At 40.8% G+C, this 27,234-nt stretch overlaps 1 protein-coding gene across 14 annotated transcripts in view; it reads left to right on the top strand.

The window, feature by feature from the left end:
* The window catches only part of Sox5 (SRY-box transcription factor 5), a 1,013,558-nt gene extending 1,001,912 nt beyond the window's left edge, over positions 1-11,646 (top strand). For all 14 annotated transcript variants that reach the window (XM_052719126.1, XM_052719123.1, XM_052719124.1 and 11 more), the window contains 2 exons: positions 4,761-4,977; positions 6,619-11,646. In XM_052719126.1, the coding sequence (XP_052575086.1) occupies positions 4,761-4,977; positions 6,619-6,922 (521 nt within the window). In that variant the 3' untranslated portion in view covers positions 6,923-11,646. The remainder of the gene's footprint in view (positions 1-4,760; positions 4,978-6,618) is intronic.
* The last annotated feature ends 15,588 nt before the right edge of the window (positions 11,647-27,234 follow it).

Genomic DNA, 27,234 nt, shown 5'->3' with positions numbered 1-27,234 from the left:
ATGCCACCCAGGTCACGAGGTGCACATGCAATGCCATTAGATCACAAAAAACACATGCACTAAAATGTATGTTTATGTTAGTGTTTTCCTCTAGAATAGTTTCCAGATGAATGCATGGATGTTGTCTGAAAGATTAGAGCAAGTGAAGTTCGGTTGCAGAAGCAGGATTTCTCTATATGAAAACATAACTTGGTACCAAGTACATTGCTGAAGTGATGAAGGGGAGACATGGCCTTAATGCCTCTCCCATCACTGACCCATGTCTCCCTTTACTTACTCCACTCTCCTTCATCATGGACTACTCAACCCATGAATTTCCCAGTAGTTTTTAAGACAGGGCCTCACTATATAGACCAGGCTGGCCTCGAACTCAGAGAGAGTTCCTTACCGAAGGAACTCTTATCAAAGTTCCTGCCCTTCCTTACCAAATGCTAGGATTAAAGGAGTGTGCCACTGTGTCTGGAGGAATTCCCCAAATTTGAACATGCCACACCGGCATCATCTGGAATCACTTGACAAAATATCTCAGGGCTAAATTCATCTCACTGGTTAGAACTTTTTTCCAGAGAGAAGAGCGGATGGTTTTGAGTGGTGCCGTGGTGCCTGGGGAGGAGCTCAGTGGTTGAGAATGCTTGCTGCCTGAGTTAGGTTTTCAGCAGCTGCAGGTCTGGAGTACCCAAAGCCCTTATCTGTTTTCCACAACCAACCACCACACTCACACACACGTTAAACAAAAAAGGAAAGTGTTGTTTTTAAGACAATCATTTTTCTAGGAATTGTAGCAAAGATTCCTTATGGTGCAGCACTAACTGGCTAGGAGAATCCATTTCTGACTTAAGGTGAGCGGCGCATATGATCTCTGCCATTGCAGTCCATATGTAAGATGGTTCTAGCCCAAGACTTGCTGATGAAGCCATATTAATTAAACATACAGCATTTATAGTCACACAAAAATTAAACACTAAAGTGTTTGGGGCCTCAATATTTAGTCATAGCTTTAAGTAAATACAAAATCTTCAAATAGCCACAAAATGGTTCTGAATAGCCTAGTTCATATGAAAGTACAAAGAAGGCTTGATGTTTTTCTCTTTACTGATTGTTTTGGATAACAGCCTCCGACAGCATGCTGCTAATTCATTCTGCTTAAAACAGGCGCTTGAGCTGGGTTGACATTTTACGTAGTCTCTGGGGATCCTAGTTGACATTTTAAAGGGCTTCTAAGCATTTTATAATACCCTAAAATCTGGTTTTAATAAGCCATTCTGCTGAAATTGTTAACATAAGGAATCACCTTTTACTGTTTGGCGCGAGATCAGGGACTGGGGGACATCTTTTTCTGATTAGATATACAGTAGTCGGAGTAAAATGTGCAAATTCATTACATGCCCCATGGAGATGACCTAGCTGCTCAGCACAGCTCTCTTCTTGTAGCATACTGCCAGACTGAGAAGAAGTCGAAACAAACACACACAAAAAGTGAAGGTTCCTTATTCCCTCTTATTTTGAGCACCAATTTTTTTGTTGTTGTAACTTCCCTTTTGTTAGGAGGCATTCCCAATAGCCTATTCATTTTCACTGCAAACAGCCCACAGCAAACCACTTCCTCACTGTACATGGCTGCTGGCACAAACCAAGTAACTATTTCCACCTTTTGGGGGGGGGGGGGAAGAGGCTGGACTACCACAATGTCTTCGCTACCATCCTCAATGAGTGTGTTTATGGGATCTGCAGTCAGCTGCCACTGTTGCCAGGGGGCCATTGAGACCAAAACCAACTTACCAGAGGCATTATTAAAGACGTAAACTGGATTTGCCTCCACACTGAGACTGCGCGGTCCTAGGATGGCATTGGGCCGCTGCATCCCAGTTGGCACTTGAGTATCATAATTCGTAATTATGAACAAATAAATCTGTAAGCTGAGTAGTGGGGGCGTTCATGCCTATAATCCCAGAACCTGGAATGTTAAAGCAGGAAGACTGACTAACTGAGCTTCCTGGAGAGACCCTGTCTCTAAAAGCAAAAGGTGTTTGCATTTGTAATTGTGATGTTGCCTTATTTTAGAATGTAGCCCAAGGCTGGGTACTCTTAGTGGAAACATGCTGTCGGAAGTTAAAGCAGGGAGTTTTAATTCTCCACCTACCTACCCTGGATTCTGCACATGATAGGAAATATAAAAATGACAGTCAATCCAAGACATGCTACTTTCAGGATAAACATTTCCTTTTCTTAGAGAAGAGATATTTTAGAGAAAATTTGGGAAGAAGAATACTTCATAATCTAATTAAATTCCCTTATTTCTGTATTCAGTTTTCAGAGAAGATAGTAGATTTTGCTCTGAGTCAACTACCCTAGACTCATGATTTTCACTATATTTCTACTTTCCAGGAGGCTGTTTATGATAAACTGACCCTTATGAGCTGGTCTGTGGTTTGAAAGCTGGTCTATATCCTGGCAATAAATGCCATGAAAAGAGTCCATCTTATTCAGTAGTATATTATCTGTGTTTGTGATGACATACCCAGAAGCAGCATACCAATAGGAAAGGCCTGCCAAAGCAGTGATTCTCAATCTGTGGGTCGTGACCCTCTGGGGGTCATGTATCAGATAACCTACATATCAAGCAATTGTTAACAGTAGCAAAATGACAGTTATGAAGTAGCAGTGAAATGATTTTATGGTTGGGGGTCACCACAACACAAGGAACTGTATTAAAGTGTCACAGTGTTAGGAAGGTTAAGAACCACTGTTCTAGAATGTAATGTGAGGTAGAGTTTGGGGCTGACCACACTGGACGTGCTGCTCAAGCACGAGTTTTAGAATAAAAACCAGGAACTCTGCTAATCGAGTTTCTATTTGGGATAAAATGAAATGATAAAAGCTATCTGGGAGTTGGGGAAGCTATCCAAAACACTGCTGATGGGTTGGCTGGTGCTCCCATAGGAAAGAGAGGCTTCCCTGTCCACGCGATGATGTGGCACAAGTAGGCTCTTCTCTACTTCTAGGGGAGAGTGCCCAACAGTGTGCTGGCCCTGCCTGACTTACATGATTATGGCTTCTTCTAAGCTCTCCTCTAGATGATGCCTGAAGGAAGGAAGGGCCCTTTCTGTTGCTGTCATGACAGACTTGAGATGGAGAGACTTTATCAAGATAGTTGTTGGGGTGATGGTCTTCTTACTCAGGGGTGCAGGTCATCCAGTGGCAGGAAATGGGCACTTGTGTTCTTCCTCTCCTTCCCTCCTGGGCACCCTTACCTACAGACCTGCCAGTGTCCCACCAAAGCTTCCACCCAGTGATTGTATCTGCTCTCCACTACCTTGGAGAGGCTTACCTTAAAGACCTCCCATTTATGAGTCAGATCTACAACAGTCAGATTAGCTTTCCCTCCTTAGTCATGCCACACAAGGATGATGGAATTCCAGGCTGAGTCTTGGCATAGAGAGGGGACTGTACACCATCTGCAGCTATAGGCAGCTCCTATGTTTCAGTTTGTAGGGTTCATACATTTGACTTAGGATGAGCTAATTATTTTTCAGAGAAGCATACCTCACCGCACTAAGGTTTTAAGGTCTGGCTTAAGACTATAGCAACCCCACTACCTGCATTCTTACTATACTTGGCCACACTGACAGAACCAAAGCACCCAACCCTACCTAAACCCTAAACCAAGAATTATCATATACTATTTTTAGTAAGGCTTCAATCTTGTTTTTTACCCCTCTAAATCCATGTTAGATTCAACACAAAATAATGAAAAGGGAAAAAAATGAATCAATACCACTATTGTTGATTATCACGAGACAAGGCATGCTTCCTTTTAAAGGAGTTGTGAAAATAAAAGTCTTACTCAGTGAATATTTATTATGCTACTTCTAGTGTCTGCTAGATCACAGAGTAATGTATATGCAAGAATATGTATTTATGAGTCATATCTACAGTTAGTAGGTGCATGGTGTTGGGTAGGTTATTTCATGTATGTGAAAATCAATTCTCTCATCTATGAAAACAGGCAGGAATGTTGTCTACCTCACAAGAATGATAATAGCAAGATGACATTACTTTCTTTTTTAAAATATTGTAACATATTATGTGAACGTGAGGATTCCCATGTGGAGGTCAGAGAACAACTTGCCCACGTCACTTCTCTCCATCCACCATGGGAGTCAGACTTGGCTGATGAGCCATCCAGGACCCAAGGTGACTCAAGTTCTCAGCACAGTTATCACACATGGTAACCCCCCAATCCTCCTCCTCATATAGCTTTAATCACATGTACCTATTTAAAAGAGTTAATTTTTAAGCACAATGTGTTTTATAGACATAGTTTCTAAAACCATGTGATACTTGAACTTCTGTGATAAGCAATGTGCCCTCAATATAGAAATACTCAAAGACTCAGTAAGTTACAGATTCACAATATGTGATGAATTCACATGGAGCTTTTAGCAGTTTAACTGTATCATATAAAATTCTTGAGCTTTTCAGTGCATAATAAGCAAGTTTAGTTAAACTGTTCATTCAAGTCAAAAATAATACATTGCCCAGTGCTCATGTCTTTGGGTGCATAATTTCCTTGCAGACACCTCTGCTCTTGTGAAAATCTCGCCTTTCAAGTTGATCTTGCTAATCAGAAACATGTTTATATAGTTCTGGATTTTGTCCAACATTTTTTCTCAATTTCTTCCTTGTTCTCCATGGCATCTCTTTTTTTAGGATTCTTAGAAGCACTGCAAATTGGCATCCTAACCTCCTTGTCTCCACAGGATCTCGCTGGAAAGCTATGACCAACCTAGAGAAACAGCCATATTATGAAGAACAGGCCCGCCTCAGCAAACAACACCTGGAGAAGTACCCAGATTATAAGTACAAGCCCAGGCCGAAGCGCACCTGCCTGGTGGATGGCAAGAAGCTGCGCATCGGGGAGTACAAGGCCATCATGCGGAACCGGAGGCAGGAAATGCGGCAGTACTTCAATGTCGGGTATGAGAAAGGACTTCCTCCCGGCCCTGTATCACGTCATGCCAACTTCCTGTTTTCCAGAGGGAGTAGTCCCTTGGCTGTTAAGCTGCAGATCGACCTTTTGAAAAAGAACCTGCAGTCTTTTTTCCAAGATTATTTTGTACCCTGTATGTAGCCCTGAAAACATACATAACATACACACAGATAGGTGTTTCTATGTTTGTATGTGGAGAAGCATCCACTGCTAGCTGCTTGCTCTTCTATGAGGTTTATTCACAAGTTATTTGAAAACAGAATCGCTTCACTAATAAAGATAGTCTTGGTCTTTGCCGTTACAAACTTAGAGGTAGGACTAGATCTTACCTATTCTTTTCTGGGCTGGTGTTCATCACTTCGAGCACTTGACCATGATAAATTTCACCACTGGCAGCTTAGTCAAGATAGCATAACCTAACCATTGTTCCAAAAGAATCACTTGTTTCTGAATAATGTAGAGTTACATGTGTGTGCACACACACTCACATGCATGCACACGTGCGCACACATGCGTGCGCGCGCACACACACACACACACACACACACACACACACACACACACACACACACACACACACGTCTTCTGTGTGTGCATCTCATCCAGTAGAGATTACATTTAGGACACAGCAAGGTCATTGACCGGAGAGTTCCATCCTGCATTTCGAACCGTGCCCCAAGGATGCTCTCCTCTGCTTTCCATAGCGAAGGCCTTGCACAGTGATGCTGCATGTTGTCTGCAGTGGTACTCAGGATTCTCAAGACACACTTGTAACAGGAAGAAGATCCAGAAAGCGTAGGATAGCAAATACCACTCTGGGTATAGGCAGACGGTGGCTGAAGAATAAAAGATAGGTGATCATACCTTCCATGCCCCCTCCAGAGCCAGTGTGCTCTGCCCAGGGGTCTGGGAGGCCACCCTTTCTGGAGTATATAGTAGTTCTATGAATGGATGAATGAAAGAAGGAAAGCCCAGATGGATGCCCGTGAATCCCATCCTACCAGTACCGGCTAAAGTCACCTCTCAGGGCCAGTGCAAACCCGAGAAGACAGAGTTCCCAGGTTAAAAAGTTTTAAAGTCTCAGAGTGGGACAGTAGAAACAAGTGTGGAGCTCCAGGCAATTTCTGGGGTGGTATGTCTTCGAGGCTGGCTCTGCCTCCTACCCCAAAAAGGGCTCATACCATTTCACACAGTGGGTAGATAACATGATAGCTTTAACTTCTCATGCTTTGGGACTATTACTGTATTATGAAAGTTCTAAATCATTTAGAGATATTTTCCATTACACTTGAACTTTCTTTAGGCTCCATAGAAACTCTTTCCATCTGTCCTCGTGAAGGCAAAGTGAACTGGAAGGCAACCTCCTGGGTAATTTTGTTTAATATCTCTGTGCCAGAATTTTTTCCTAATAATAAAAAATTGGGATTATTTTAATTACCAAATGGCAATTCGACTAAATGCCTCCTAATCTATGAAGCACAATCCAAGCAGGTAAGACATTAGAATCAACATGAGATGTCCTTTAAGTACGCTGGGTAATTGGGTGAATTCTGGTTCTGGTTAGATGGTGCTGAGCCTGAGTAAAGCTGAGACTTCACGTACATACCCACCTCCTTTTTCTGTGACAGGCAACAAGCACAGATTCCCATCGCAACTGCTGGAGTTGTGTACCCTGGAGCCATCGCCATGGCAGGAATGCCATCCCCTCACCTGCCCTCAGAGCACTCAAGTGTATCCAGCAGCCCAGAGCCTGGAATGCCCGTGATTCAGAGCACTTACGGTGTGAAGGGAGAGGAGCCTCATATCAAAGAGGAAATCCAAGCTGAGGACATCAACGGAGAGATTTACGATGAGTATGATGAGGAAGAAGATGACCCAGATGTAGATTATGGGAGTGACAGCGAAAACCATATTGCAGGACAAGCCAACTGATAAGGGCCAACAGACTGCGGTGAGCTGAGGACTTAAAGAAGCCCTAGCTGGTCCATCCTTGCCAGTGGCCAAGCACATTAACTTTCTCATACACTGACTGTTATTTTAACTGTTAGTCTTAAATAGTTGGGACATCAGCTGACAAATAGACCTCAGCCTCAAAAGGCTCGGAAAGGAAAACCATTACAAGCAAACGACAGCACCAAGCGATTGAAATAAGCTATGGGTAAAAACATGCCAGTTACTCAGCTGCTACACCCAGCACTGAAGTCTCACCCGTCAACTTTTTTTTTTTAATAAACTTTATGGCTGTTTGTTCTATAACTAGAAACTCTCACTCAGGTACACAGTGCCAACAAGTGGCTTGTGAATGTGTTTTGTTGTTTTGTGCTACAATTTTTAAAAAGAAATAAGTTCTGTTTTGTTTTGTTTGGAGGGGGGTGGTTCTGGGTTTTCCTTTTACCTTTCTTTCCTTTTTTCTCCTTTGTGATTGTTGTCTTGCACCTGACAGAGAGAGGGGGTGGGCATTTGACCCCTCTACCCTCCCTATCTCTGCTTTAAAGATGGCGGCCTGTGTGTGAGGGTGGGGGAGAGAGGAAAAGAAGAGTCTGTTTTGCCTTCCCTGCTTCCGCACCACAAAATCAGCAATCCTTTTCTTTAGAGACCTCTAACTCTTGCACACAACACTACGTCTTTGAGCAAGTGCCAAATCCACACTGAAGCGATCACCAACTTCATTTTCTGCTCCTTCCTTACTCCTGCTCCTTCTTAAGCTGGGACAGTGTTAAACCTTCAACAGTCCCTGGAAAGAGCTGATGCACCAGCAACTGGTGAGATTGATTTCTTTTTTTTTCTTTTTTTTTTTTTTTTAATGGAAACTGTAGGTGCCGTTCTCAGGTGAAAAAGAGAGAGACATAGAAATTTAGAGAAAAATATTTTCTGATCTTGGATTTCTGTGTGTGTGTATGTGTGTGTGTGATCATGGTACATTAGATACATTCCTATTGGGAATAATGTTGGGCCATTGTGAGCAAAACCCATGTGTGGGGATGGAATCTCACTCCTCCTAAGCAAGTGGTCTAGAAGCAACCTTGACCTTGACTTTGCACTTCCAGCGACAATGGAACTCAGCGCAGGGCTAAGAAATGTTATTTTCCAATTTCCAGTATGCTTATTACTGGGGGGACCTGCTGGCCCTGTGCCATGGAGATGTGCTTGGCAAACATGGAAGTTACCAGCCAAATGCTTCCTGAGGTCCCTTCTCCCTGGACAATTTGCTTTCTTCTAATGTTTGCTACTTAGTGGTGTGTGTGTGTGTATGTGTGTGTGTGTGTGTGTGTGTGTGTGTGTGTGTGTGTGTGTGTGTGTGTTTCCTGTTAAAATTTTGAGTAAAACAATCGTTGTTTTGACTGAATACATTTGGCCATTTTTCAGAAATACAGAATTAGCTTATGTCTCCACCATTCCACCCTTTCCTGATAGGGAAACAGAACGGATGGTTCTATAAGATTTTCTTTTCATCTCTCCATGCAATGAGGTCAGAGGCTGCATTTCACAAATGAGGGGCATGTGTATTTAATGCCCTAAGAACCAGGATTTGGTTACAATTCACCATAGCACCACAAAGTGGAGCCTGGCTGAGCACAGAGACCCTTACCACTGCATGGTCCTTCACAGTAGTTTGAGTCTACTAAAGACCCTTTGCCAGCAGGGTGCATGCTGAGAGAGACAGTCAATGGTGCCAGGGCTGCTGATTCTGACATCACCAACCAAAGGGCCAGGGCAGGGGTAGGGCCTGTACAAACACAGAATCATTTCAGGTCATTCACCGTTCTTGGGATTGAACTATCAGACAGAAAGCCCTGGAACCAGTGGCCTGGAGCTGTCATAGTGTTCCAGCCCATTCTCATTTTGTCCCGCCAAACACCACCCTCCAGTTTGAATTTTCACATACAAAAAAGAAAAGAAGAAGACAAATCCTTTTTGTTTTTCTCTCTCTCACAAAGGCCTTGCTCTGGGGTTTTGCTTGGAGGAGCTGATCATACCTGCATGTCAGACGTTTGGTTCTATTTTCTGTTTGTGGTTTGTTTGGGTTTTTTATGACTGTATTTTCATTTGAATTGCCTTTTTGCTAGTGTTGTAAAATGATGATAAAATAATAATAATAGTAATAATAATAATAATAATGATAATAATAATAATGGTCAGCTGTTCCCAGATTAGTAAATTATGTATAATTTATTTTATTTCTCCCTTTCTATTTCATTCTGCTCTGATTTGGAAGTACAGCCAGTAAACTGTTAGGTATTTAAAACTCACTTCTATTTCCAGCTCATACACACATGTACACATGTACATGTATGTGTGCGCATGATACATACATACTCACCCATACACTTGCTTCTCCATCCATAACTTCCTCTGTGTTAACAGTTTGGGCCCCAGTAGTGTCAGTCTGGTGTTTAATATGAAGGGGTAAATTAGTAGGAGGGTTGTGTTCAATCTTCATTAACTTATGCTCTTTTCTCTCATTTTAGTTATTTAATTACCAATTATCTAGAGCCAATTTTTTGTTTGTTTTGAAGCATTCTGAATAAGAAAAAAAATAGACACTTGTTTTTATACCATATAACATACAATGTGAAAACAGATTTATAAAAAAAAGTTGTTTCTCTGTGTCTGTTAACAAACCCTCCTGACTGATGTGGGTTCTCCACTTCGTGTGCTGGGTTCCTGTTTCACAGCACATTCTAGACAAGCTTGCTTTTTTTTTCCCTGACCTTGGGCAGCAAGAATACTTTGTTTTAGCTCCAGGTAGATGCTACTAAATGCATCCATGGCCAAAACTCATCCCAACACAGTGGTATCTGAACAAACTCTCTCTTTGGTCTGCATTTGTTTTATTTGAAGGGAAAACAAATCATTCATAGTGACCTGTAGCTGCCGAAACTCTCCAGTTGAGTTGAGTTTATGTCCATGATAAACTGTGCCCAGACAAAACCACAAAGAAAGTCTGTAATGTTCCTTCATAGTCTGTCCTGACATTTTCTTCAGTGAATGTTGTTTGCTTTGTCCAAGAGGTTTCCCTGGGGAACAACAAAAACAAAGATAATTCTATTCGTGTCTGAAGTGCACTGAAGTCACTTGGGAAAAAATAAAAGGTGCTTTTAATAGCAACATAACTGTGTTAAACACTTTGCCCTTTGGGCCTTTGATTGGGTGATGATTTTTGTAAAGGATCCTAAACCTTATATTCTTTTCTAGGCCACACAATGACCAAATAAGATATGGTAGAGGAAATAAGATACAATGAAAAGATCCAAGTTAGCGAACTGCATCCCTCATTCCTTCTCCCCGACTATCTGTTCAAGCCACGCCCCCACATTCCCCCATGGTTCCCGCATTTATACCAACACTAAGAGTAATACTGCCAGTTTCTCCTTTTTTATATTTGTGATTGGTACCTCTAAAAATAGTCCTGTTTGATATAAATATAAGAAAAATATTCACCAGAAAAAAATGGGTTAAAGTTGTTTGTAAGTTAATGATTATTTGGCTAGTTACCACAATCAGGAGAAACGGGTGTTCACATACATATATTTTTACTCAGATTAGTCAAGTGAACTTTGGAAGTTCATTTGGCATCTTAGCTAAGAATTACCTTTGTGCAAAACACTTCCCAATAAGCATATTTATCATGGTTGAAACCAAATCTTCCCACAGGGAATGAATATTAAAGTGTAGAGTGTTCTTAATGAGGTCACTTCATACATTTGATTTCTAAAGTACAGTCTCCTTAGTTCACATGAAGGAAATTATCTTTACCATTTTATGGTCCGTTTCAGATATTTTCTTAATGCAGAAGCTGATACTGTTCTCAGAAGAATCCTCTTGTATCTCATTTAAAAACATAAATAATTATACTTTCCTTACTCTAAAGGGTAAATTATTGAATTGTAATAACTGTATATTTACAAACAGGTTTATAAAGTATTTGTCTATCAAGTTAATAGTGAAATAAAACTTTACGAGGTCTGAAAGGAATAAAAAAACCACAAACCCACTTAAAGTGGCTGAGCTATCTCTGTCTTGTAGGGCATAGGCATTTCTTTAGCCAGACTTACACCGTATTTAATTGTGAAGTTCCGCAGGTTGAAGGTGACGTGTTGAGTTTCCTCCTGACGGGCCCCTGTCTGCCCCAGTGTGCCTGTTGCCGGCCCACTCAGACAGTATTTATTCAGCTCCCCCGGCACAAACACACTTAGTCTTTCTGACAGTTGGATTTCACAAGTGAAAAAGTTTTGTTTGTTTGTTTTTTTTTTAATGACTTTTAAAAAAATAGAAAAGAGACAATCAATGCCTGGAGCTTAAAACAAAGTATGTGCAAACTACCATCTCACTTGAAGTTTAATAAAGTAAAAGAATTGTGTAAATATAACATAGAGTTATAGATTTCTATTTTGTTCATAACACATAGTGTAATATAAGTTGTATATTTTCATGTTTTTTGGTTTTATGTTATCATTCATGCCACAATAAGAATAAAACAGGAGTTTGTGTACTCTTGGGAAAAAAAAAAAAAAAACAAGATGTGGGTTCCCACCAACCTGTTTTTGCTTTTCTGTTTTTGTTTTTATTTCCTTTTGTTTTGTTTTGCATTCCCTTTTTCAGTATTACTGCCATGCAAGGCACCAATAAAAACAGCAAATGTGTTCTTTATCTATCATTCTGTTTCTCTGCATGATTTGTTTATGAAAGGGTAACTGTTCATTTATGAGACAAAGAGAAGTCTGGAGAACCTGTCTCCTTCTCCATAAACATCATGGCACTAACTGACTTTGAACTGAGAACTCCTGGCTTCTTGCTTAAATGAGGGCTTTACTAAGATGGGAATCAGTCAGGAATCACCCCACCCTCCGGGTCCATTCCTGTGTCACTGACTCAGGGACAACAGTTTCCATAGCTCCAAGGACACTCCACTGGGTGAGGGTTGCTATTCTTACACCCCATAGTTACACTCTACCCCAGTGTGTGGGTGGCGTGTTTCCTCACAGCAGACTGAGGAGCCGGAACCATTTTTACCTCAGTGAGGTACAGTTTTTATCGCAACCACTTCTAATTGCTTAGAACACACCTTAGGCTCTGGAATCGGTTATCCATTTTTAAAGCTGTGGTTAAAAACACAAGTCTTTTTTTTCCCAAGGGCCATTTCTGCTCCCAACCCTGTGTGTTTTCTGTCTTGATAGTTCTGTGTGTCACACTTTCTTTCTCTGAGGGGTTTTTGAGTTACTGGTTGGTTTGGGGTTTTGTTTGTAAGCAGTATCAGCTAACTGAGATACAAACCTACTGTGAATGCTTGTAAAACATACATAGAGGTGGAGCACTTGATGCTCTGTAACTAAAAGGCATATGTGACAAAGACTGACCCATGGAACTGAGGATTAAACTATTAGAAGTGCACAGTCCTAGGCCCAATCCAAGATGTCATCAATCAGAATCTGGGACATTAACCAAGCTGCTGCCACGTCTCAGCTCCAAATACTGGTGTAAACACTGGTATCTCCCAACCACCCTATTCTGTTTGGTAAGAGGGGCTGTCTTCCCCCCACTGCACTTACTTGCGTTCTGCATGGGGAATCTGGTAGTTATTCTTGTCCACAATGTTTCCACATGGAGCTTAGGCCTCTGCAGAACACCTCAGGCAGAGAACGCTCTTGGTCTCTCTCTCTCTCATGAACGGCTTTGAGAACACTGGAGCCATCACTACAGCAATAACCATCCCCTCAGCACCGAGGAGTTCACCTAGCCAAGCAACCGGCTTCAGAGACTCCAGGCATCAGGGGCACCAAAAAACATCATAGAAACACATAAAGCACAATTACATGAGGTTTGCAAAACATTGTTGTCTTGGACAGAAATCATCCATTGCAGGATTGGGGAAGCAGATGTAGGGACAAGCTGAACATCTAGGGCTGTGTTTGGATACACCCTCAGACTCTGGAAGCATTTTTATCAGATTTCATGTGGGGAAAATCTGAGCTGTTAAGGAAAACTCACTACCCTCACTCTCTACCAAATAAAGCTCCCTTAGTTGCAACCTACAGCGTTTCAGTTTAGAGACCCCAGGGCTGTGTCCTTCAGGGTTCACAATGTGAGAGTTGATATTCTTCCCCTTGCTGCCAAAGACTTGAGCAACCAGGAGTCTCAGTCACCAAGAAAAAGATTCCCATTTTTCTAAGTTCAACACTTTCAGTCTGCCACTTTCATTTATTATTAAGACATTCATTTTTGTTTTAAAGATGCCTTTATTGTTGCCAGATTTACACTTTTAAGTGCCCTTCCTCTAACTTCACCGTGTTACTGCTACAGCAATAGAGGCCAAGGCACACAGGAAAACAGTCCCGTGTCTACTGTCTAGAGAGATTGTTTATGAAAAAACCCAATTTTTAAAGTTTATAAAGGAATCTAAAAGCTAGCGGGGACAACCTGTTTCATAAGCATTGTAATTATTATGCAAATTGTATTGCTGGGGCTTCTGTAAAATAGTTACATTTTCTTAAGCAGGCTAAACATCTGTCCTGCAATGTGTTACTCCCACCAATTTGCTTAGCAAGCTATTTCTGCCGCAAAGAATGAACTAATTCAGTTCTGATCACAAGGTGTCATTATTTTTCAGTCAGGTCCAAATACACAAAGTTTTAACATCCCCAAACACCAGTATTTTACACATGCAAGCAATCATGGCCTAGAATAGTCCTTCCACACTATTCAATATACAGCCAAGAGGATATATGTTACAACATCATCATAATCAGATGCACTCCAGTTAAAGGAAAACACAGTACACTACACTAGCAGAAAAGTTGTAATGAATAGGCCGAAGGTCACACATCTATTTTGTACACTGCCTGTTCAATTTATTATTAAATTTCAGAATCTGGGGAAGCAATCTTAATTATACATAAACTGTAAAATATATTTGAAATAAAGTCTTTGTTTATAAAAAAGTCAATGTTGGAATTTTTTAAGTATATATTTTTAGTGTGTATAATAAATGCATACTGTCCTGCTGGAAGGCATGGGGGAGGTGGGGCAGAAGAGCAGATTGAGAAAGACCAACCAGCCAGCTTGCTGAGAATGGTCCTGTCAGCCTTCATCTCGCTACATGTCCCAACCCCACACATGACACAGTTCATAAACTCATCTACCACCTGCACTAGTAGACCCCAATTAATGAACACAAATTACCCTTTTTTACTTAGAAATGATCCCATTTGGGGGTACGTGAAGAGGTGTTTACCGACATCTGAAAACTGAAATCTTTGGTAGTGTTTAGGCATAAACCTTAAGTACAGATTTTTGAAGAGAAAACTTTAGCTTCTCTTCATTAAGGAAGTATCAACTTCTTCGTCCACACAAATCTATAGCTTTTAAAGTTTGATGGCATCAAAGAACATCTCTAACTCATTTATTTTGTCATATGAAAAATATTAAAAGTTCCCTTAACTTTTCAGATACTTTAAGATTATTTTGCAAACTGAAAAACCTTTAATAACTTTATATATCTTCAGGGTAATTTTTAACTCACAAAGGTGGAGATTATATCACAGAAATGTATGTACATCTATATCTAAATCAATATCTAAATTCATGAAAATGAATGGTAAGAAAAAAAGAGAGACTTTAAGAAAAGTTGTATAGTTTCTCTTGTCCTTGTCTTAATTCATGAGTACTTGTCAACTAATCAGTGAACTGTATTAACCTGGTCTGTCTATCTGGAATAAAAGCCATTGGCACCCAGGTCATCAGATTAGTCAAATGCTCTGCTCAGATCTCATTTCCTCATGCTGTGATAAAATACCATGACAAACACTCACAGCCCCAGGTCTTTCATCACAGGGAACACAAAGTGGCAAGAGGCATGATGCAGCATTTTTACTAGTATTCAGCTCACGTTCTCAGCTGTCACAGAGTTCAGAATCCCCTTTCTAAGGAATGATACCACCTACAGCATTCCAGCCTCCCCACCTCAATCAATGCGTCAAGATAACCCCTCACAGGCATGATCACAGGCCAGTCTAACCTAGATATTTCTCATTGAGACTCCCCTTCCATTGATCCTAGGTTTTGTCAAATTACCACTTAAAAATAACCATCACATACTCTTTTCTTCCATTTTCAAAATTTGTTCTGACTCGAATATACAAGGCAAGTACAGAATTGCCTGGATACTTTTACAAATGATAAAGAAATACACAGTGGAAGGATTAAAATTATTAAAAATGACACATTTATAGCACTATATAAACACATGTATACACATATTTGTATATAAGTGTGTGTGTGTGTGCTCGCGCGCGCGCTGCATGCATGTGCACATGCATGCACAGAGTAAGCTTGGAAACTCTAATAGCTAAACAGATGCAGCTCTTATTTTCAAAATAGTCAGGGCAAAGAAGACATCCAGGATTAGAACACTCTTATTACTTAATTGAAAGAGCCTTGCAAGTTGATGCTGAGAAACAATCCTCTCATTGTCCTAAATTCGCAGATGGATTTCACACGTAAGGGCTCACAAACAATGCAGAGAGCCACTTGTTCTGTAAACAGATTGACATAAGCTGTAGCTGTGTTTCCCGCATGCTCACCTCCATCAGTCCTCGCGCAGAGCTTCATAAAGACAGTTTGCAGGGGGTCTGAAAAGAGATAGTACACATATGAATAGATAACCAGGATATATGGATTAGACAGGGATTTTCAAGGATAAAGCTGGAAGAAATGTGTTAGGAATGAAATATTTATCATGTCCCATAGACTAGCTTTTCAACTATCGGATGTTTCAAATTGGCTTTTAATTAATGTTCATTATGATGAGGGTCTATACAAGACAGAAGACAATATTCCTTCACTCAAAATGTGTAATTTGCAAGGAAATAAGATCAACAGACATTAACCAACATTAAGCAAAATGCAGGAAAGTTATTAATGAACCCGAATTACAAGTGATAAAAGATTTCAAATGAAAAATTAGAATTATTTCACTGTTGACTGAGGCTGCTCCTTTCAAATAGCACATAATAGGCACTGAAAAGCTAATCTCCTACTAGAACTAGAGAGAGCAGAAAAAAAATCAAAGTCTTTGTAAATTTTGTTTTGTCTTGTGTGTGAGATTAGGTTGTGTTACATAGTGCTTGATTGCCAGTGACATAGTGACATATAGAATTGGCAGTCCTACGTGTGGTTATTACAGCCATGTACTACCGGTCCTCGTCCCTCAAAATTGTATTTTAAAAAGACAGTAGAGAACTTAGGAATATATGCAAGATAGATGAACCATAATTCCAGAAAAGCAAAAATACATCCAATGTAAATCTGATGAGCACTGACATTTGTATTTGGAAAGGCATAAAACAAAATTTGAGCCGTTACCATATAGCTAGGGTAACTGCTCAAAAGCAGAAATAAAAGGTAGAAAAAACAGAGTACATGGGGCCACATAGTGCACACAACGCTTGACAGCACCATCACTGTGCACATCTGAAGAGACGAGGGCCATAGACCATAAACGCAAGCCTAGGGCTTCCCAATGGTTTATTTGATGAATTTGTGCATGGTGGGAAGTTAAAGAGGATATTTACAGTATTGCTTCTGAAAGAAATATTGAAAACTACTGTCATTTAGTGCTCAGAAACAAAGTGGAGCCAGGGAAATGGGACGTGCCTCAAGCACACAGCTAGCCCCACCCACGCTTCCCTGGTTGTATCTTCAAAAGAAGGATACTGGTGAGCTGTGATGGGAAACTTGAAAAGGCCAACTTAAATATTCTGTATTCTTTCATGGCTTAAAATACATAAGAATCCTCATAAAGGAAAAACTAAAACATCAAATATGAGGTATCTATGTAAATTGTGCAAAAGATAAGAATTAAAAGGAAAATGAAATGTGAAATAGAAAAAAAGAGAGGGAGGAGGGAGATGTTTACAAGTATCTAAAAGTCCAAGTGTTGACTGGGGGTGTAGCTCAGTGGTAGAGACCCTTGTGGCGCACACATGAGGGCCAAAGTTCGACTCTCAGTACTACACACCAAAGAAGAGATTTTTCACAAAGACAGGGACAAGTTGTGATGGTTGTGTCTGTGTTCTCAGCTACCTGAACCTCGAGCCCCGGGAATTCAATGCCTAGCCAAGGCAACTTAGTGAGATGCACGCTCCAAAAACTGCAGTAACAGCACATGCAAGAAGACCAGAGTTCAAATCCCTAACATCCATATAAATGTTAGGTGGGCGTGGCCAAACTGGCAAGCTCCATGTTTGATTGAAAGACTCTGCCTAAGTATTTAAGTCAGAGAGAGATGGAGGAAGATTCCAGACATCAATCTCAGACCTCCACACTTGTATGGGAACTTCACACACGTGTGTTCGCATGCCCACACACACACACACAGAGAGAGAGAGAGAGAGAGAGAGAGAGAGAGAGAGAGAGAGAGAGAGAGAGAGGCAGGCAGACACCGCACACAGCAAGAGTTTAAAATCCTGTGACCAGCCAGACTCAAAAGACCCAGATTCCCACTACATTTCATAAAAGTACTGACTGAACTGCTTATATCCTGAGATCTATATGAAAAAAGAAAAGAAAAGAAAAAAATACTCTGGTCATTAAGCCAGCTTCAGGCTAGCTTCTCTCCTCATTAGGTTCCTGAACATAGTTCAGCCAGTACAACCCTTGTGTTGCATAACTTTTCCTGGGTAGACATAAATCAAGATCTATTCACTGCAGATCAGGCACTACAATGAACCAAAGAAACCATCCTATCCAAGTCTGGGGGTTATTAGAAACAATAAGTTTATTGGAGTTACTTACAGAAAGAAAGGGGAGGGACTGTTTACAGGAGCATAGTTCGCTCAAGGGCAGCTTCAGTGTTAAACAAATCCAAAGACCACATGGTTGGTGTCTCCTGAAAGCTACATTCCCTGGTGTTCCCTACCCATCCTGTAGGCAGCTCCACTGAAGAGCTCCTCCAACCCCAAGGACTTTCATATGTCAGGGGAAAGGCCTCTGGGGCCTCAGAAATTTTTGAGCTTATTGAGTCTTGTGAGCTTCCCCCTCCCTACCAGGAGGGAGTGTTTCAATCTGTAGAAAACAGCGTGCACAACACTACAAGCCCAAACCCTTCCACTCAAACTTACTATTGCAAGTATTTTTATCACAGCTTTACTAACATAAATGGACATATGTTTACCTTTCAATCCCGTTCCCACACACAAACTCAATTCTTTCAAGACTTATTTTTCCATATAAAACCCTTTTGCCTAACCCCCAGGGACTCACATTGAGCGAGGCTCACACAAAGGCAAATTTAGCATCAGAGAGCTTTCTCTCTTGAAGAGCCTCCCTTCTCTCATTCAGCCATCCTGAGCCAGTTGCTTTTCTGTCACTATGACAAAATGCCTGAGACAAAGAAGGAAAAGCAGAAGAGGTTATTTTCATATATGGTTTCAAAGAATTCAGGTCATGATTTGTAGTTCTGCACCTGAGCTGAGCTTTCCCTCCATGATGGTAGGAAATGTGTGACATAGAACAGCTGTTCACCCCACCTGACAAGAAGGAAAGGGGGGAGGGAGAGAGACAGAGAGAGAGAGAGAGGGAAGAAGAGAGGAGAGAGAGAGAGAGAGAGAGACAGAGACAGAGAGGAGAGAGAGAGACAGAGACAGAGAGAGACAGAGAGAGAGAGAGAGAGAGAGAGAGGTGGGGGGAAGGTGCAGCCAGGATATGACAGAGCCCAAAGCGCATGCTTCCAAAGACCCATAGCTTCAACTGGAATTAATCCCCTTAATGTCAGCACCCTGGTGAACCATAAACCAGGAAACCCTTCCATAAACACCGCTACCATGGGTATGAAGCCATCCACACAGGAGCCTTTGTAGGACATTTCAGATCTCTGCTTCAGACCTCCCTTTCGTATTCTAACAGAACTGCTTATGGAGTCTACATTTAGAGGGTGTGTCCAGGAAGGAAATTAACTTCTTTTAGTTTTCATACTAAAAGACCTCGGGTTCTGTGAGTAGGTTGTCCTGCACATTTAAGAGGACAAGGAACATTTAAGTTGCAGGACACAGTGGACGTGTCGTCAGACCTCAACAACAGTGTCTCGAGCTTGGGTGCTTTGCCGGTTTCCATTTTTGTTGAACACTGATTAGTCATTGCCTTGTCTTTCCTGGCCTCTGAGCCCTCTCTCTCTCTCTCTCTCTCTCTCTCTCTCCTCTCTCTCTCTCTCTCTCTCTATCTATCTATCTATCTATCTATCTATCTCACACACACACACACACACACACACACACACACACACTCACACACACTTCCACTCTGTATGTGTGTGTATATTTGTCTTTGTCTCTCTGTCTCTCTGTCTCTGTCTCTGTCTGTCTGTCTGTCTCTCTCTCTCTCTCTCTCTCTCTCTCTCACACACACACACACACACACACACACACACACAACTGTTACTACTGCTACTGTGTATATGTTTTGAAGAAAAAGCCCCAGACATTCCTCTTCCTAAAGCTGCCTATTGAGGACAGCGCTGGACATGATGAGCCCCCAGGGAAGGAAGGGCAAAGGTGCAGAGAAAGTGCCTTTGACTAATGGCTAGTGTGACTGACTCTGAGCTATTGGCCAATGGCTAGTGCTAAGGCCTTGCTCATATTGCTGCTCTAGGACCATTTTGTGTTTCTTGTTTGTTGGCTGCTCACTTAAATGGCTTCAAGCATCTCTCCCCTTTCTAGTATTTGATGTTATATTCATTCAATCAAAATCGAATGAGAATCTGAAATAGAAAGAATGAAAGAGGAAGAGGAGGAGAAGAAAGAGGAAGAGAAAGATAATAAAGAGGAAGAAGAGGTGAATGAGGCAGAAGAGGAGAGAGAAGAGAGCTGTGAATAGCAATGATTTGGAAAAGAAGTTAGCAAAGGTGTGAGAGAACTCCACAGTGAGTGTCCAGACAAGGGGATGTGCTTGGACATTCGATGCAGGGGAAAGAAAACAGTATCTGGAGATAGAATAGCATGGATTTAAAAAGTGTCTCTACTTCTAGCCATCAAATAAGCAAGCTAACTGATCTTTTTTAAATTTGTAGCTCTCATAGGAAATGGGAATGCCCAACACTTGAGCTTTCTCTCAGTGTGGTTTAAGATGATCTTAACAAGCTCACGAAACAATTTTGTTCTGGCTCTCAGCTTAAACACCCTGCCTGAAATCTCCTCTGACAGCCCCTCGTGCTAAAACCATTCATCCTCCTCACTTTGCTTAATTCTGCAAGTTGCATATACTTTGAATAATATTATTGTAACACTGAAGTTTTTCTGTTAATACTTTTTATTTTTATCTGTAAGAACAAGCACTTGACAAACTTTATTGACAAAGGACTTTAATGGTATCAGCAGGAATATTACTAAGTTCACAGAGTGACAGATATTGAACTTGATAAACTTGACCCCAGAGCTGGACAAGGCACAGTGTATCTTCCATCACTGATTTTAGTGCTCTTCCAGGCCATTCTTACTAAATTCACCATCCAAATTTGAAGAAGTAACTTGATATACGTTCTTTAATCTTTCCTCAGAAATATGGGTGCTAGCTCTAACCCTTAATTTTCTAAAAAGTTGACCTCAACTACCAAGACAGATCTCTTACCATTAAGCAAAAGCACACAGAAGAGAACCAATCCTGCTCCTGTAAACACTTGAGTTTTCCTTATTTAGCTTCAGCGAGACACACTGAAAACCACTCTTCACTGAGCTCTATCTCTGAGGCCTCACACACGCTTGTGTTTCCTCTTTCTTCACCTGTGAGTGAGGTTACTTCTAAATGGCTGGCTTTTGAGAGGAAGTCCACAGATATTGAGAACTTAATTAATATTCACCCTCCATCTGGAAGTTCTACCCAAGAGGAACACTGGGGAAATGAAGTAGAAGTGATTTTTTTTTTTGATTCTCAAAGATTCTTTTGTCTTTTTCCTGATAGAAATGAAGTCTTATGTGGGAGGTGGGTAGTGCCACGTAACCCACTTTATTCTGTCTGAATGAGGAAGGCCAATACATTATCCTGTGAAGGGAGGAAATTGCACAGACAACTCCTGGAATGACAATAAAGACATCCTTGACAGCATGTGGAAACAGTGCCACAACTTTCTCTTTTATTTTTCCCAGGGGAAAAAAATTAGTATTTAAATGACAGATGAAGGGAAATGACGGACAAAACGCTTTATTTATAAAGCGTCTCCAAGTCTTTTAGAAAGAACCATTTCATTTGAAGACTGAATTGAAATGGTTTTAATAATAATGATGATGATAATAATAATAATAATAATAATATATTGGTTTATCAATAAGAGTGTGGAGCTGTTCTTTATAGCCATATTCTGAAGTTTTCCTGTATTGTTGGCTGTGCCTTCCCAGAGGTACTGCTGCAAAAACAACTGAGAATAAGACAACTATTGCATCATTTTAATATCCAAACTTCTCTTTTCCAAAGTTCCTAGTCTATAGACTCTAACTTCTAGAGTAACAATCAATATTGTGGGCATATTTTTTGGTAATTTGTCATAATTCTGCAAGCCACCAATTATCCTGCCTTGCTCTAGAACAGAAGAGTCAGCCACCATCCTGTCCCTATTATATCAGAATAGACTCCTAAAATAAATGGAAAACAGAAGACATTGGGACTTACAGTTCAATAATTTCTAAGTAAGTGTACAGAGAGCATCATAAAAAGGGGGTAGGAATTGGGTCACTGAGATGGACCCCCAGAACCTACATGGTAGATGGGAAAGCAAGTGACTCCAAGAGCACCATGAGTGTGACACTTGCATACAGGAGCATTCAAAGACAATTTTTTTTTTTTTTTTTTTTTTGGTTTTTCGAGACAGGGTTTCTCTGTGTAGCTTTGCGCCTTTCCTGGGACTCACTTGGTAGCCCAGGCTGGCCTCGAACTCACAGAGATCCGCCTGGCTCTGCCTCCCGAGTGCTGGGATTAAAGGCGTGCGCCACCACCGCCCGGCCAAAGACAATTTTGAAACCCTTCTGTATGGTTTTGTTTTGAGATGGACTTTGTTCCAAGGCGAATGGGTGTTTTGCCTGGATGTTCATAGGTGTACCATGTGTGTGTACCATGTGTGTGCACTGCCTGCGGAGGGGAGTGCTGGGGCCCTAGAACTGGAGGTCAGAGGTTGTGTAGAGCCATGTGGGTGCTGGGCACCAAACCTAGGTCTTCTTTAAAAAGCAAAACAATGTTTGTCAACACTGAGCCATCTTTCAGGCCAATCTCTCTCAGGTTTAGTAGGCAGATGCTGAGAATACACTAAGTTTAACATAAAAGAAAAAAGTAAAACAGTCACAAATGAGTTCTTACCTCTGCAGACTGACTTCCCTCCAAAATGGATGAGAGTTGGGGTTTTTTTTTTAACTAGGTATATAATAAGTATAATAATTTATCTGTTTCTTTGCAAAACTGTAATATTCTCACTAGACATGTCAATAATTTTCAATTTTGCTTTATAAATAATTTTGTTGTGAACATTTATGAATATAAATCTTTGATGGTACTTTTGTTTCCTTATAAATATTAACAGGTTCACATCTTTAAAGATTTACAGGTTACATTTCTTTCCAAAATTGTGCGGAATTACATCTCTGCTTTAGTCCATTTTTGTGGCGTTGCTGCTAACTGGCTCCCTGGCACAAGCCTCTGTGCTCTTTGCTTTAAGAGAGATTGCTCTCATTTAGAAAGTAAGATGCATGCACATCTCCATCTCAGCAGGAAGTAGCTTCCCCATATAACAAAGGAATCTTCCTCAGCTTCCAAGTCAGGACTCACTTAAGCAGAAACAGCGAGGAAAAGAGAAGCAACATATACACGCAGAGTTATCAGAGTTACTGATTTTTTTATTCCATAGTCAAGTGATAAATTAAGATAATCAGCATTTTAATTAAAGAGATATTAAAACATTGAGTGATGTTTTGGAAGTTAACTCAAGATACCCAGGAACTTTTAAGTTTTTACTGAGTCTTTCTGAATGGTGAGTTTGAGCTGGATGTGGGACTCATATGGTAATGTTCAAATTTTCTGTTGAAAACATAGTTGGGACCGCTGCTTATTGACTTTTCCAGTTTAAAGAGTCCTTTCACAAGAGATTTGTATTGTCAAAAGTAATTCTTAGTAGGGCAGGTAGGTGTGACTTCCTTCACTCTAAGGAGTGTGCTGTGAATAACTTCAGCCCTGGCCTTGATCTCTATCTAAGCTAAAAGAATTTGCACCCAATAAGAACCTGAAACTAGACTTAGAACTGAGAGAGTCATGTTGGTAATGACCAGGTCAGAAGAAGCTGGTGGAGAAGCTGGACCAGCTGCTGGTCTTCAGGTGACACTGACAGGAGACAGAGCCTTCCTGACCGTAGACACCCTTTGAGAAATCACAAGTTCAACAGAAATTAGAATGCTTTGTACAAGGACCTTCCCTACAATTGCCTTTGTTGATTCTTATGCTGTGAGTTGTTTGTACAGCATATGTATTCCTGTCTAATGAAAGGACAGAGTAACATTAGTGAATTTGCCTTACTTATGAAGAGGTAATACTACAGTCATGGGACAGAACAGCAATATTTTAACTACCAAATGGTTCACAACCACAATGCCAGAGCTGACTGATAATAACTGTGTTTTTCACATTCAAACACAGGAAGTAATGTTCAAAAGAAACAAATTCAAAGAAGAAATAGAAACATTGCTAAAATTATGTAAGATAATAATTTACTTTGAGGTACAAATGGATGTACCATGGGTAGATTCATGGGTGTAAAAATCAAAAGACACATGAAAGATTCTGTAGTAGAATGTTAAGTGAGCAGTGGGACATAATGGTGACAGGCGATATTCTTTCAACTCTTTGGCCTAAAAAAAACAAAACTCAAAAACTTCATTGTACAAGGTTGAAGAAAAGAATATATAAATGATGCAATAACATAAGAAAGATACAGGAGACATTTCTTTGAGCCTTTAAAGACAAAAGAGAAAAATATAAAGAAAAAAATCAAATGTAAGAGAATGAAAGATTGAAGTAATATAACCTAGAACACGTGCCAGAATCATCTGTATGGCTTTAAGATGTCTTGATTACACTTCCTTCTTGCACCACTTGGGAAATTTGTTTGATTTGGGTCACTCTGTTTCCTCATCTGAAAATGGCACCGGTGACAGTCCCTGCCTCCTGTGTTTTGCTCTATTATTATAATACATTTACATGGTTTGAAAATACAGCCAACAATTACTGTGAAAGCTGAGATTGCCCTGACTTCCTTTTGTTGCTGTGATAAAATACTGACCCCATCAAGCCTCAAAAGATACCACACCAAAGGACATACTGTACACAACATAGGGACGAGGTAAAACAGAGGACAACCCTATGGCATTTAGCCCCATCTCCCACCTACAGAAACCAAGGACAGCAACGTTGTATGGTCTGAAGCACTAACTTGGAGGCAATATCCTCAAACAGCATCAGATGGCTCAGACGAGGACTCTCGGGTCTATGGTGCACTCCATGAATAAACTTCATAGGTTTGAAAAGGCACCTCATCAAAATGGCAACGTGTGTTCACATTCCTTCACAGGGAAAATGGTCTCAATGTTCCTCGGCCTGTGGCCAGAATCCAACTGGACAAATGCCATTGTTACAAATTGTTAAGAGTCATGAGGGTTGGAGAGGTGGCTCAGTGGTTAAGAGCATATACTGTTCCTGCAGAGGACCCCAGTTTAGTTCCCCAGCACACACATCAGGCAGCTTACAACTGCCTGTAACTCAAGATCCATGGAAATCTGGTGCTTCCAGCCTCTTCAGTCATCTGTCTCACACACACACACACACACACACACACACACACACACACACACACACACACACACACACGTGTAAGCACGCACACACGCACAGGCACACATATATACACACATACTTTAAAAAATAAATAAATGTAATTTTTAAAAGAATCATAACATAGCTGGATGATGATGGCACATGCCTTTAATCCCAGCACTCAGGAGACAGAGGCAAGTGGATCTCTGGGAATTCAAGGCCAGCCTGGGCTACAGAGTAAGTTCCAGGACAGCCAGAGCTACACAAAGAAATCCCGTCTATCTATCTATATATCTGTATATATCTATATATATATCTATATATATATATATATATAGATATATATATATATCTATATATATATATATCCTAACGTTTTCCATTACATCTCCATGCAGTTTTCTCTAATGTTATCAGAGAAGTATTGAGTCAAGAGCCCCCATAAGCATAAGACACAACACAAAAGCGCAAGAATCACAGTGAGGCTATGTATCAGCTACTTTCTTTGTTGCTAAAATACCTGACCAGAGCAATTTAGCAAGGAAAGGTTTTGTTTCAGCTTGAAGAGAAGTCCTACAGCAGGAGCCTGAGGCCATCGGTCCCCCTCCATCAACTATCAGGTAGGCAAGAACAAACAGGGCAGCAGCCCTTTGCTCTCTCCTTCCTGCTCAGTTCGGGGCCAGGTCCAAGGAATCATGCACTTTTAAGGGTGGGTCTTCCTGCTTCAGTTAACTTAGTCATGATAATCCCTTCCAGGCATGCCTAGAGGCTAACCTAATCTAGATCATTCCTCACAGGTACACCCTCATTCTAGATCCTGTTCAGTTGACAATCGGTATTAATAATTGCAGGCAGCAAGTGCTCTTTAGACAATAGTACTTCCCAGTAGGGGCCAGAGTGACTCTAGCAGAAGTCCAAGTGACAACAGAGGTCAAACACACTACATGTGCATTACTTAATTTCTCTGACATATTCAAGCCTGACACATGCATATAAGTTAAATCCCTCTGAAAGATCTTCAAGTCTTCAGCTCTAGGTATTTGGAAACATTTCACAACTTTTAAAGGGCATTATGGTCATTTTTGCTAAATAAAAACGAGCCCTGAAGAAAATACTATTTTCGGGTGACAAAGTGATAATGAAATAAATGTGCTTAAAATGGACAACAAATATGCCTTTCAAACTGAAATGAAATAAAGATCTGTCTGTGAATGTGATTGCAACCAGAGTAGCTCTGCAATCCGGGGGCTGTGCTCGGAACACCCAAACTGGAATAGCAGCAGGAGTGAGTGCCAGGAAGATCAAATTCCACTTAAAAATTTCTCTAAGAATGTCATCATGTCAGTGACATTCCGGGTGCGAGGGCCACACAAGCATACAATCTAACAGAAGCCATGTACAGCTGACTTGGGCAAGAATGCCATGGTTCACTCTGGCATTTTAAAATGGGCCAACCTTCCTTGTGTTTGGAATATTCTGTTCATGGAAATGTGTTTCTTTGTTTTTAAAGAAGAGTATTTCTTTATGACATTTTTTTTTTAACTTAGGCATCCAACATCTTGTCCCTTAAAGCCCATACCAAGGCCTTTTGACAAGAACAGAGGCAAGTGCAGTGGAGCTCCAGAGTCAAGTGTCAGGAAGAGGGCTCCTAACTTCCCATTTGTCCTTGACAGCGGAAGAAGGCGATCAATGGCCACAGACACGTGACGGGGAAACACACCTGTGTGTGAAGCAGTCACACTTGGTGTCTTTATAGCGATATAGCATCTCAGTGCTACCTACCGTATGATGGTAAATGTTCACATGCTTTTCTCATATACTTACAATTTCCCCAGAGGTCACAGTGACGAGTTTCACAGAATTCAATCAACTCCTGGCTAAGTTTGGGTGAAACATCTCACTTTTCAATATGACAGCCAGGCTTCATTTCCTCAAAAAAAAAAAAAAAAATCCAGGGAATTTTTAAAACTACACTTTATATACTCTGTGTGTGTGTGTGTGTGTGTGTGTGTGTGTGTGTGTGTGTGTCTGTGTCTGTGTCTGTGTGCATGCATGCGTGTGCATGTGTGTATGTGTGTGTGTGAAGATAACTATGGAAGCCAGAAGAGGACATCAGATCCCCTGAATCTGGAGTTACAGGTTCTTGTGAGCTGCTCCTGTAGGTCTGGGCCCTGAGCTCTGGTTCTCTGGAAGATCAACTAGCATGTGTTATGTCTTAAGAGACTTTGTAAGGTGTTCTCATTGACCTAATTTCTCACACTTCAAGGGAATAAAAGGAAAAACTGAAAAGGTTTATAATGTGTTCAAAAACACGTTTTAGGAACCATAAACCTAGAGTCTGATAATTATTTGGAAGGAAATAAAATTAGAACCTCCATTATAAGTCATGCTAAAGAGAAAAGTGATGGATA

Source organism: Peromyscus californicus, unplaced genomic scaffold, assembly GCF_007827085.1.
Source record: "Peromyscus californicus insignis strain IS unplaced genomic scaffold, ASM782708v3 Scaffold_6__1_contigs__length_162567912, whole genome shotgun sequence".
In the NCBI taxonomy this organism is placed as follows: Eukaryota; Metazoa; Chordata; class Mammalia; order Rodentia; family Cricetidae; genus Peromyscus; species Peromyscus californicus.
The sequence above is the reverse complement of the archived record's forward strand: the minus strand, read 5'-3'. Positions and strand labels throughout refer to the sequence as shown.